This window comes from Physella acuta, unplaced genomic scaffold, assembly GCF_028476545.2.
Source record: "Physella acuta isolate Inbredline_101_S28 unplaced genomic scaffold, ASM2847654v3 ptg000276l, whole genome shotgun sequence".
Lineage (NCBI taxonomy): Eukaryota > Metazoa > Mollusca > Gastropoda > Physidae > Physella > Physella acuta.
Window position 1 is genome coordinate 471,517 of NW_026731795.1, and position 13,787 is coordinate 485,303.

The 13,787-nt window shown below is 30.1% G+C and overlaps 2 protein-coding genes across 5 annotated transcripts in view; both read left to right on the forward strand.

Annotated features, from left to right (window-relative positions):
* LOC131939358 (uncharacterized) overlaps positions 1–2,878 on the forward strand; it is a 54,351-nt gene extending 51,473 nt beyond the window's left edge. For all 3 annotated transcript variants that reach the window (XM_059297641.1, XM_059297640.1, XM_059297639.1), the window contains 4 exons: positions 55–91; positions 341–363; positions 506–557; positions 1,282–2,878. In XM_059297641.1, the coding sequence (XP_059153624.1) occupies positions 55–91; positions 341–363; positions 506–557; positions 1,282–2,434 (1,265 nt within the window). In that variant the 3' untranslated portion in view covers positions 2,435–2,878. The remainder of the gene's footprint in view (positions 1–54; positions 92–340; positions 364–505; positions 558–1,281) is intronic.
* Positions 2,879–5,432: 2,554 nt separating this feature from the next.
* On the forward strand, positions 5,433–13,364 carry LOC131939400 (uncharacterized). Of its 2 annotated transcripts, none has more exons than XM_059297684.1 (15): positions 5,433–5,587; positions 6,500–6,832; positions 7,443–7,534; positions 7,760–7,982; positions 8,519–8,683; positions 8,781–8,846; positions 9,359–9,460; positions 9,656–9,689; positions 9,799–9,812; positions 10,047–10,089; positions 10,222–10,244; positions 10,399–10,435; positions 10,597–10,619; positions 10,938–10,980; positions 11,668–13,364. In XM_059297684.1, exons 1-15 carry the CDS (start codon positions 5,536–5,538, stop codon positions 12,755–12,757), a joined length of 2,340 nt encoding a protein of 779 aa, XP_059153667.1. In that variant the 5' UTR covers positions 5,433–5,535; the 3' UTR covers positions 12,758–13,364. The 2 variants fall into 2 exon arrangements, with proteins under 2 accessions (XP_059153667.1, XP_059153668.1); XM_059297685.1 differs by having other exon boundaries at positions 10,222–10,241.
* The last annotated feature ends 423 nt before the right edge of the window (positions 13,365–13,787 follow it).

The window sequence follows — 13,787 nt, forward strand, 5'->3', positions numbered from 1 at the left end:
TAAATTGTATTTTCTGTATAATTGTATCGTAATAATTATAATTCCTTTTAACAGAAAAAAATGAAGCTACGCTTTCTTCAACTTCTGAAATGTACGTATACATATTAAGTCAAGAAAACAATCCTATAACGTTTTAACAGTAAATTTGAATTTTTACATGTATCTACTTTTTTATTTTTGGGAACGTAGAGTATACTATAGCTTTTTGTCTTTTATAAAAAGAAAAATATTTTAATTTATTGAACTAGCTAGCAGGTGTATGATATAATAGTAATGAAAAAGAGCTGCAAAGGTTGTTCAAAAATAATTAAAAGGAACTTTTTTGCTATTTTAATTTCAGAAAAGTGGATGAAGTTAGCAACGGTGAGATAAATAATTCTCTTTGTTTAGGATATCTCTGGTTTATATGTATATACATTTATTAAGAAGATATATACCCTAAGTACCTTTGAATATAAAGATTTGCACATAGATTTTTAAAAATATATTTGTTTCTTTTTTTTAGAACAAGGTTCCTCCGATATTACAAAACATGACGTTAAATCGGACAAACCAAGGTAGGCTAGATTTAGTTAAAACAGAGCTAGCATCCACGATTATATAAATATTATAAGTCGTCCTATTTGTATTTGAACGAAAAACTATCAAAACGTATGTTTACAATTAATATTTAGACTTAAAAATTACTGTCTAAATATTGAGTCTAATTGTGTGATTTGGATAAGTCTTTCGAAATATAGGTTTCATTTTAACTAAATATTTACAACTTCTAATTTTTCTTGTTCAAAGTTAATACAATACTGCATTTTATTTTTCTATCTCTCTCCCTCTCTCTCTCTTGTCTCTCTCAATCCTTTCTATGTACGTTTACAACAAGGTAGAAGTGTGTTCTACGAATATCGAACGTTTTTGTCGATCATGTTAACAATCGGAAGATCCGTAGTTTCGACATGGCGTTTTGCTTTCTCCCTTAGTGTATCGTGAGGGACAGTCAACTCTAGAGCCCGATTTCTGAACAACTGGCTACAGTTAGCTCCATCTTATCGAGATAGTAAATGGAAGCTTTTGCAAATGATATTATAACCAGAGACTTTCAAAAGTTGCAATATAAATGCGTTTACAAACTGAATATTTGTCGAGGAAATATCTTAAAGTAACGATAAAGCCACACAACTAATAAATTAACGTTGTATACCACATATAAACATAATGTATTTTTAAGTATTGATTTGCTTATTGAGATAGTTAAACTAAATACTTAACTGTGATTTCTTTTTTAAGGTTTGACTTCAGCGTCTACAATGTTAAAACATCAATACTACTTCTAGGAACAAAAGACTGTAATAAAGAATTGTTTAAGAGATCACTGCTTCAAGAACCCTACTGTATTACAAGTGAGAAAGTAAAAGCATTTGTAAAGGACTCGACAAAATGGAAAATCATGGATTGCAAAACAAAACAAATAATATTCGACACGAGCGGGGAGAAAGTTAAACTACCGGACAACGTAAAATTACAAGTTCATTACTCTAAACGTGAGGATGCAGTGTTTAAACTAGTAGACGGCCCCGTGTATGATCAGAAAGAGGTCAAGAAATTTATAGAAGAAATGAAATCCTGTCTTGTTCTCTGTCGTGAGGGCTACAATGCTGTTGTTGTGGTATATACGACTGATAAAGAAAAAGAAATCAGTCCTTTAACAAAGATATTGCATGAGACGTTTGCTTTCAATATGAATAACATAATTCTAATTAAATCAAATAATGTCAACTACAAAGAATATGAATACATGAATAATGATCCCAGAGAAAATACGATGAAAGATAAAAGTATTGAAATTAAACAAACGAAAATGGATAATGAATTTAAAACGTCATTTGGAGAAAGATTTATTCAGTTTTACCCCTTAGTCACTTACAATGACAATAATGATTTTTTTTCTCTGGTGTGTCAGATGGGTAAAGTAAACGCAGAGCCAGTGTTTGCAGAAAATGCTGAAACACTAGCACGTGACAATAATTTAGAAACAGTTTCAAAAGAATTATCGCTCTTAATGGAAATAATTTCTAACAAGCCAGGCGACATCGAAAGTAAAATTGGAAAAGGAGATATCAAATACATGTTAAATACTGAAAGGGAATGTAATAAAACACAAACAGAAGACACTGAAAAAAGAGACAATGATGACAGAGAAACTAAACTAAGAGAAATACAAGAAAGATTACAGATTCTTGCAAAAACATGGGATGATTATCTACATTACAATGTTGATAGTTCAGCTGATTCTGGCGTACAAAATGAGACGTTTTATGAGGGAGCAATTGAACAAACAACGTTACAATCAGAGGACCAATCTAAAAACCCCACTCTTAAGGTATTTGAAGACGTGAAGTATCTGATCCAGTGTTTTCAAAAAGTTTATTTTGTTGCTTAGCCAATAAAGAGAATTCATGATAAACTATTGCCCGATATGAGAGAATGTTATCAGAATTTTCTAGAATGGTATGTAGATTTAACAATACGCGAAAAAGACTGTGTACTAAACAGTAATTTCAAAATGAAGCTTAATAAACTAAGCTAAAAAAGAAATCAATTTTTTTTTCCTAAAACTCAAAAACTAGTATAATTAAAAAGGTTTTATGATATTTATACACACACTAACATACAACTGCAAACACAAACACGCACACGCAGATATACATATACACATAGAGATGTATATATATATATATATATATATATATATATATATATATATATATATATAGGCTATATATATTCTTTTATCTTTATATTAAACATCAATATTACTACATTATACATTATTAAATTAAATAATTTCAAACAATTGTTTATATTATTATTATTAAGCAAACACAATCACGCAGATATATATTTATATATATATATATATATATATATATATATATATATATATATATATATATATATATATAATTTTATCTTTATAGTTAATTTTAAAAAATCGTTTATATTAATTTTAAGCTTTGTTAATTTTTTGCCATTTTTGTTTTAAATTTTAGCTTTGAAATGTAGAGTATACCATTTTACCGATTTTTTAAAAATATTTTATGCATCGCTAGATTATTTTTACATTATTGACTGCATTTTCAGAAGCATGTTATTCCTTCATGTTTAAATGCTTTTTCTTTATTTATAACAGTCAGTGTTGATTTATAAAAACTATTATTTTACGAGAATTTTGCAGAGCTGAAAGTGAACTTTTTAAAAAGATTGTTGACTTGAAAAATCAAAATTCTAATTTTATTTTATGAATTAGATAAATAAAAGCTTAATTTAGATTTACAAAGTAACGACTTTTATGATTTTTTGAAAAAAAAATACAAAATTTATATTTTACCAAAAATATCCAAACTTTGTAATTTGCCAAACGCAGATTGTAAATATTTAAAAATTTGATTAAGTCATTTAAATATGTATCGTGAATTGTTACTCTGTCTATTTTTAATGGCATTGGCTACAAACTGCCTTTCACGATTTCATTGTAGTTATATTGACGTATTATGTGCTTTCTGCTATGCCAACAAAAGACTTTTACATTTGAAACTGATGCAAATGTTGCACTAACCCATAGTTATAGCGTTGGCTGTACGGAAAATCGCAATTTTACAAACTATCAGTGATAGCATTACTGATCTGAAAAGAAGTTATATGATTTTCTATATATATTTTGATAAAAAACCCTCATACTATGTAAATGCTGATGTAAATAAAGCACTCCATTTACTCACCTAAAATTGTATCAAATATGTTATCGTACATTAAATATACTCGCTATGTAACATTGGATGGACGGCGTGGCATAAACAGGTAGAGCGTCTTTGACCCAACTTTGATGGGTACCAAACTCATGTTAGGGAAAATAAATTCGGCTGGATAGAGTTCTGACCACACCTTCCTTTCATACGCCGCAGTCATGAAACATATGAACTCTACTTCATCTAACGGATCGCTATATCTAAATATGATTCTCTACTTTACTTTACTATGTAACATCGGGAATTACCATAAATAACTGAATGTTAAAATAGCCGTTCCGTTCTGGTACTCCGTAGTGATTTAGATATAGCTGTCTAGTAATTAAAACGTTTCAGTTTATTTATTTATTTTTTTTGTAATTGCCAACAAATACAATTTAAAAAATAACTCAATGGATATTTTAAGGCATAATGATGTATTCATGAAATTTCTATTGATAATATATGCTGCCACGTGTTTACTTATTAAAGTTAAATGGTTTGTGTACGTTTACACAACCAAAACTTCTTATTTTTTCGTCGTTCTTTATTGTAATGATGTAATAATTAACGAGATTTCCTCCAACTCAATTAAGTATTACTTGTCATTCTGTTATGGGTCATATAAGCCTTTGACTCCTTTTTCAGCCTTTTCTTTTTGTGGGTTTTTAGGTTGAGCAACCATGAGCTTTACCGACACTACCATGCCAACCTCAACACCAACCCAAAGATGCACTGTTAAATAAAATCAGTGTTAACGTGGAATCTAAAGTTTTTATCGTATTTTCACTTTAAGAGTTGTATTAAATTAATAATCATTTGTTTTTTTTTAATCACGAGATTGTTGTTTTTTAAAATAAATAATCATATTTGTTTCCAATAAAATAGTGTTTAGTTTCAGTTCATGATTAATTGATATTACATTTGGAATTTGAAAGCTGTACAAAAACATACACTTACATTTCTTATCGAGACAAGCGTGTCTCAATCACTACCGACACTATCAGCAAAGTGTGTCTCAATCACTAAAGACACTACCAAGCAAGTGTGTCTCAATCACTAAAGACACTACCAAGCAAGTGTGTCTCAATCACTACCGACAGTACCAAGCTAGTGTTTTCAATCACTACCGACACTACCTACCTAGTGTATCTCAATCACTACCGACACTACCTAGCTAGTGTGTCTCAATCACTACCGACACTACCAAGCTAGTGTGTCTCAGTCACTACCGACACTACCTAGCTAGTGTGTCTCAATCACTACCGACCCTATCAAGCTAGTGTGTCTCAATCACTACCGACACTACCTAGCTAGTGTGTCTCAATCACTACTGACACTATCAAGCAAGTGTGTCTCAATCACTACCGACACTATCTAGCAAGTGTGTCTCAATCACAAACCCGAAAACCCGCAAGCATACATAAGAGCTAGGAGTCTCAAGTGCTCTTTACTATAGCCCATTCAGCAGGCAGAGCCGAGTCATTGATAACGATAAAGGAGAATATATGTCACGGCCAAGGCACAAAACCTAATGTGCAACGTGTGAAATTCGACCCGTGTGTAGAACTAGTCAAACATGTTATCTTACACATTGAATGCTGAAACCGGATTGGTTAAGCTAGATTTTGAAAAGAAGGCGGAAGGTTAATTGTAGTCCACCCCCTCCCCGCCTCCCAACACAACCACGATTGTGTCTACACTTGTATTTACACTGTGCATAGAGTAAACACTACTATCGTTTCAGAGACGCAACATGAATCGAGCACAAATTATTTTGTTGTATTTTTATCTACTGACTGTTGCAGGTAAGATATAGAGATTTTATATTCGTATTCTAGGAATAGATAACAAAATATTTAGTTGTATATTTATCTTCTGGCTGTTGCAGGTAAGATATTGAGATTTTATAGTCGTATTCTAAGAATAAATTAAAAGTAAATTCAAGCATGAAGTGTCTAGAAGTTTGTAGTGGGTTTTCAATATGGGGTGTGGGGGACCACAATAGTAATTTTACAACGCGGCACGTCAGTACACATTAGCAGACACTGCTCAGCAGTGGCGTAGCCAGGATCGTCTCAAAGGGGGGTTCCAATTTTTACCCGGGGACAAACTTTCGATTTTCACCCCCCCCCTCATACTTTTTCTATATACCGTGGGGTCTATGGAGTGGTTATGACCCCCCCTAACCCACCCTCTGCCTGCGCCACTGCTGCTTAGTGACAATCGAACACTCCCACTCCACCTCCTTCTTAAAATACTAAATACGAATTGTGTATAGCACGCTTCGCCTTTCCCCGCCATTTCTCTTCGCCATTTATCACAATTGATCTTCAATGTTAAATGTGAAGCACATTTTTGTAAACAAGTTGAAACAAAGAAAAAACGCAGTGATAAAGATCGCGCAGTAACAACCATAGTGGCTAACCTTAGGCCTCATGTCTCAATGAAGAAAATGTTAATTGAAAAGTAACGGGGAATTGTTCCTGATGCACTTAAAGAAGCTTCAACAGACGAAGCATAGTGTCTAAATGTAATCAGTTTGTTGCCTAGTTGTAAGTGGTGTTAAAAATTTACCATTCTATTGATAAATTCATTGTGGAAAAATAGTGCTTTGCGGATTGCAACAGATAATAAAAAACGGACAGTTATCCTAGGTTAGCTAGCGGTAAAGTTATAATATTAAATTATTTATACATATCTAAAAATATACGTTACAGTTTTATATGCATGCAGCCCAGCAGAAGAGGGCCAGCCATATGAACTGAAACATACCATGTCTAAAGCTCCGAGTGACACGACAATGGTCATGTGGACAAAAGACGACATTTTAGTCGCTGAATGTCCTGTTGATGCTGGTGACTGTGTCACCAACGACATCAACTGGCTGACGGCAAAGGTTGAACTGGTCAACAACACGATTGTGTTCTCTCTACGAGTTAATTATGTGACAAGAAAATTGTCAAGTAGCTCCAAAGGACTTTGGAAATTGAGAACCCACACATCTAGCCTTAGTGTAGAGGTTTTCTACTACTGTACCCTACAAGTCTATGGTAAGTATAGGGTTAATACAATATAGTAATAAGCACTGCGGATGTAGTTTAAATATAATCATACCAATTTCAAAATGAAATGTGACGTTCTAAAATTCATTTAATAACTATTAGTATAATTACAAAATTGTAACAATATTTTTAGAAAGTGTCCGGTGAGGCGCTTAGTTACTAAACCGAAAAGTCCCGATTTCGAACCCCAGGGCATGTTAGATTCAAGGAGAGAAAACTTCTAAATCACACAACTACTGCCTTGTCGTCTGTTCAAGTCAGTCAGGATGGAAATAGACTAAGGAAGCCAATAGAGAAACAAATGCAGGCTGTGTCAGCGAGCTATAGGGTGCTTAACATGTTGACAAGTTAGAACTAATTGTGTTAGTCGAAATATATTATGACTATACAATTAAGAACAAAGAAGACGAAGAAAAAAATATATTTTAAATGTACGCAATGTAAAACTCAAGATGATGATCATGGTTTTAAAACAATGTGATTTTAATGAAATAATTTTTTTTATTAGATTCAATAAACAAACATTTGAAATATATTTCTTAATTTTTTTTTTTTTTTACTTTTACAGCATAATCAAAATGTAAATATTTTTTAACAGCTAAGCCTAGAGATATTTTTTGTGAATACATGTGGTCTATCGAAGGTTACAATGTCGATTGCAAAGTCAAAAATATATTTCCAGAAGCAATGGTAAAAATTTATTTCTTTTTCTTTCGGATTCCAACATGATTAAATTTTAAATTTATTTATTTGAGGTTTATCCCAATGACTACTTTACATTGCTAATACCATTAAAAAATACACAACCGTCTCACAATAGTAATAATCCTATTCCTAAAAATTAAGTTTTTCTATACTAAACTACCGTTTTTTTCCTTTTATAAATAAGATACTAAAATGTATTACATTTTTCAGATGATTGTGGAAAGAAGAAATGTTCCGTCACCTCCAATTTCATGTATCAACTCAAAAGAAAAAGAGGAACCAGCTTATTACAATTCCAGTTGCAAGACCACATTTCTAAGAGAAGACCTGCATTTACAAACGGAGTACTTTACCTTCTTCGTCTATCCAAATTTAGTCGCATCTAAAACTAATTACAAGCTAGGACTAAATACGTCGTCTTCGTTAAACATAGGTATATTTTAAACAAAATCAAATACTAATATTGGGAATCGTTAGCGATTGATTTATGAGAGTGAAGTTTTTGTTGTTGTTAAAGAATAGTATTTAAAATAGGACAGCGATCGATTCGAAAAAAAAATTGCCTTATTTTTAAAATAGTTACTGGTAGTAATTATTTTGGCTGTATCCCTTTATAAATGGGAAACAGTTATATTATCATTTCATAAACGAACGGTTATCTAAGCGATAATACTTTGGTGGTACCTTGCTAAAGTAAAATTCCATTTTAGAATGTGACGGTCCATGGGACAATAGAAGTAGAGTTCACCTGATTCTGTGAACTCGGCATAAAAAGGGATAGTGTGTACAGTTGCCTATTCTTTCCCTAATGTGAGTTAGGTACCCATCAAAGCTGGGTTGGCTCAGATACGTTCTATGACATAAATAAACTATGGCTGAAGTTTAATGTCATTAAAGGTGGTTGAGCGTCTAATTCGTCTGTCTGAAAAGCGTACAGATTTCCCTAAATCGGTTTCTAACTGTTGACAGAGCCAAAGACAGTGGTACTAAAAGAATGTGAGGTGAAACAACAACAAATAAAATGTCGGTGTAGGCGATTGGATGGGAACACTTCAATCTTTGATTGGTACATGAACAATACACGTGTAGGTGAACAATCGGATGAATACATCACAAGTGTTACAGAATTAACAGGTACTTTAACTTAAAAGAAAGTCAATAAGGACAAAAATTTGCTTGATTTAATTAACCAAATCAAATTATTATCTTAAACATATCTCTACGAAAATAGATCAAGCTGTTGCTTGCTTACCAGTTGTGTGTTCGGAAAATGACTGTGCTAAAATTAGTACACAAAGTGAGTATTTTTAAATTTTTCATAAAGGAAGAGCATACAATAAATCTTATTTTCTTCAACGTTAAGCAATATATCTAGTGTTATGATTAATAAAGCTTATATAAACTGTCTGTGTTTTTACCATTGTTGTTGTTCAGTATGTTATATTATAGGATTATACTCATCATGCGATAATTAAATATAATTTGCTACCTCTACTGTTCAGAGATTGTATGTTTAGATGTAGGTTATGAAAAATACATGAAAATACAGTACGCATATATTTTAAAAACAGGCAGTATATGTGTCACCTTATTAGAAGATATTACATGTCCAGTAGTTGTATTATTGCTAAATAATGTTCTATCCACAACCATTTAATATTAATAACTACAATGAAATGAAAATTCATTTCACTTGTAAATTACATGGTAATTTCTTTTTAATAGTATTGTGACACACATTGTAATTTTGACTATACATTAATGCATTTTTAACATTGGCTTAAAATGTACTGCTAAATTCTTTTTCAGCTTCTGCCTGTGACTATGAAAGCACTGTGATAGTACTTTCTATATTTTTGACCATCGCTATCATTGTGATATGTGTGATCTGTTTAATACTTATCAAAAGATGTGCGTATGTTTATTCTTAAAATAAACAACTATAACTTATCCATAGTAAATAAATTGTTCTAGTCCTAATATACATATTTTATATATTTAAATTACAGTTACAAATCTTCTAACATTTTCAATAAATTATATTATTATGCCCTATTTATGTACAATGTAAAGTGAAATGTGTGTTACATTAAAACTACATGACAGGTAAACCAGAAAAAGGTGTGCCAGGCATTGACAGGTGTGTAAAAAATTCAATTTTTTTCGGTTTTATGTTTATCATTTTATATAGCTCTAGCTAATAAGTTTTTTTTTTGTTTTTTTTAATGCATTAAATATTTACTTTCCAGGATGTTTTACAGGGGTAAGCACCTTTCATAATAAAAAAATCAATCACTAATTATATGCGCCTGCTCGTTATTTTAGACGAATGTAAATGGCTAGTACCAACTTCGATATATGTTTAATACTCTTCTTATAAAGTAATGTTTTTTTTTCTGTTGTTTTTTTTTTAATCGTTAAAGTATTAAATCATGTTTACACTTAAAAGTGATCTGACTTATGTAAGGATATATTTTTATACTCTAATAATCATTAGCCAAGTATTCTACAAACAAAGATGAAGCTGAAAGCAATGAAAAGTAAGCACTACATTGATTTTAAGATGGATTCATACAAATTTCAAGTAATCTTTTTAAAACAAAATACTGTTTACTTTTTTTTTTTTAAATGTTTTCAAATACCGAAAACCATTGAATCATTTTTAATTTCAGGAATCCAGACCCACAAGCCGGTGGTATTTGTTTAAATAAACTAATTATATATGAATACTTAGAAACTATTATTAAAATATTAAAATAATATTTGATATTTTTTTAAACCCATATGTATTGCTTATTTAAATTTAAATGCAAAGACTGCCCTTGTTCATACAAATGTACATTTCTCAGGAACCGACGATATAAAGATGAATGTACTCAACGAGAAGTAAGTTTATATAAAAATAAAAATTAGATATAGAGCAAAATAAATTAGCTTAAATTCTAACAATTTAAACACAAACTTAGCTTTAGTGCAACTATAGACGTTACTGTGTAATATCTTTAAAAAATTATACGTTCATTTAATTATTTAACTATCATTTGCAGAAAAGCATTGTTGCATCATGAAGGTAAATATTGAACCTTGATGAGCATATTATATACATTTTTTCTCACCAGTTTTCTATCGATAAATAAATCTAAATAAATTGCTTAATTGCTTAAATATCGTTTCACATTATATAATTTTTTTTTCGAAAAATCAGTTTAAATATTTACAAATATATATATATATATATATATATATATATATATATATATATATATATATATATATATACTTATTTTTATATACTTATTTTTTATTTAGCTAATACTGTAGAGAACACCGTAAACATTTACGCGCCATAGCATTTTATTTAGCAAAATGTATTTTCTTCTTTTCTTAGTCTCTACTTTGGTGACAATTGATTCGGATTCGCATAAAGCACGGTATTTTTTTTTCTATTGTAGCAGTGTAATTAGTTAAGCGATGGGCAATTTTTAGTTTTAGATAGATTTAGACAACAAAACGAATATTGAATATCTAATGTTCAAACGAAGTCATAAATGTTTTATTAATTTTCTATAACTCAGTGATTTTAACCTCTAACTTACTAAATTATAAATTGTCTACTTTTTACTAACAGCATTGTGAATGATATATTTTTGTCAGTTATATACACGCAATGTGAATAAAAATTCAAGCATAGGAGAAGTGTTAAAGAATATTTAGGTCTAAAATTTAGCCATTATTAATTTTTAGTATATATTTATAATTTACTTTGCGCTAATTGAAAGCTGGGTTTTTTATATTAAACATAGCATATTTGCTTTTAATATTTTAACTTTTGGAAAAAAAATCAAAACTAAATTAGTGGGAATTAATTACATGAAAAATAAATATGTGTAGTGTCTTTTTTTCATGATAAATTTTGTAATCTTAAATACAGTAAACAGTAATGAGTGTTTCTTTTTAATATTTATTTTTTATTTTATTGATGCTGTTGTTACATGTATTGCAATGCTAAAATGGTATTTGGAAAAAAAAGTTATACGTAAGTTGTTTTTTTTTACATTTCACTTTAAAAAAGTATTCAATAATATTGTACTATTTCAAATAACATCTATTCATTTCAGGAAAATATTTGACCTAAGTATTTATAAAGTGAAATCTTCAATACTACTAATAGGGACTCGAAACTGTAACATCGAATTATTCAAGAGATCAATACTGCAAAGAAAAAATTACGTTACAAATGAAAACAAAGATTCTTTAAAGAGGAATCCACAAAAGGGAGACAGTGCAGTGTTAACATTGAATTACTCTGAACGAGATAACAGAATAATAAAACTTGTTGATGGCCCTGTGTATGGTGACATCCAACTTGACTATTTTATTGATCATATGAAATCATGTCTGTGTTTAAGCCATATGGGCTATAATGCTATTTTCCTAGCATTTACAGCGGATACAGTAAGGGAAATGAATTTATTACTAACCATTGTACACGATGATTTCAATATTGATATGAACTATGCGTTTTGTATTATGATTTATTCAAAAGAATGCGTAATAGAAAAGGAAGTTGAAAGCGAGTACATTAACATTAAAAACATAACCGGAGAGAGGTTTTTAATGTATGACATAAACGATCCAGAAAATGGTTTTGATGAGTTTTTTGCACGAGTGGAAAAAATTCAGGATACATGTACTAGTCATCTCATGGCAAATATCGATGCAAGACTTTTTAAAAACAACATAGAGTTAGAGGAAATATTAAAAGAAACGTGTTTATTCATGGGGAAATTACATCATCAGTTACACGAAAACATCAACACGATGGAAAACATTGAGTATCGTTTACAGAGAATCGAGGAACTTTGGAATAAGCTCCAGAAAGAAATTGATAATACATATATAGGTTTTGATGCAGCAGGTAGTGTATTGTCTAAAACACAGGAGATGCAAATGGATAAGAGAATTATCGAGGACATCACGCAGTTGATTGAGTGTCTAAGATACATATATTTCGTCCCACAGCCGATGAAGCGGAGTAAACAAATTTTACTACCAGATTTAGAAAACAGCTACCAAAGTTTTCACGACTGGTATGTCGAATCGGTAACAATGAACAAAGATGATTTACTTGATAAAAATCTAAAGATAAGGTTGTCGAATGTAAATAAACATTACGAAATTCCCATTGATACAACTGGACATTGCTAATTTGTATTTTGAGCTAATGATTATTTATCATGTATTTAATTAATCAAGTATACAAAACTTTAAAAATTTGGCAAATCGAAACGTGAGTATGATACATTAGGTAGATGATACGTGGTTTCTTCCATAAGTTTTGATCTAAATTAATTTAAATTGACTCTTTTTTCGATTTTAGTTTTCTATTTCTTTCCAATTCCTTCAATGGCCGTGCTCCACCCTCTCCTCATCTACGCTTTCCCATGAGATATGAATGCAAGAAACACTGCAAAGAAATCTCTTGTTGTGCGGCGTTAGGGCTGGTAGTGCAGTGTAGGAGACAAAAAATACACTATTAAAATTTTGCTGTGAGATATTTTGTCTGAGATATTTTGTCTGAGATTTTTTGTCCATGATATCATTTGTCCTGATACATTTTGTCCTGTGTGTGAATACCAATTTTTTTTTTTTATTTCTTGTTTCTGATAAAAATTATTATTACTATTTTGCCTTAAGAAATCATGATTATTAATAACCATCAATCTCAAATATTTTGTTTTAAAAAAATATGTTACAAGACATAAGAACTAGAGAAATCTTATTTCACTGATTATTTTTTTTATTTTTGATTGACTGTTACACATTTTATTTACTGAAATAATTTAAAAAGTAAATGCTACTATCAAATTAAAAAAAAAAGATTTTTTCAATATGTTCCTGTAGCTTTTTTAAAGTCAGCGTATCAACAACAGTAGCAATCTTTAAATCTGGCACCTGTAAGGATTTAACAATATAAGCTTTAATAAGATCATTTTGTATCACTATTTAATAAGCTTTTTATTCTTTTTATTATTATTATTGTTATTATTATTATTATTACTATTATAATTATTATTATCGTTGTTATTATTATCATTTTAATTAATATAAAGCATTTATGTTAATTGTATGGTTTTGAAATTATTTTTATTAATATGCTCAACCCTGATATAGTTATTTTAATTCGGAGAAATAAGTAATGAATGAATAATTAATAAATGAATTAATTTTGATTACT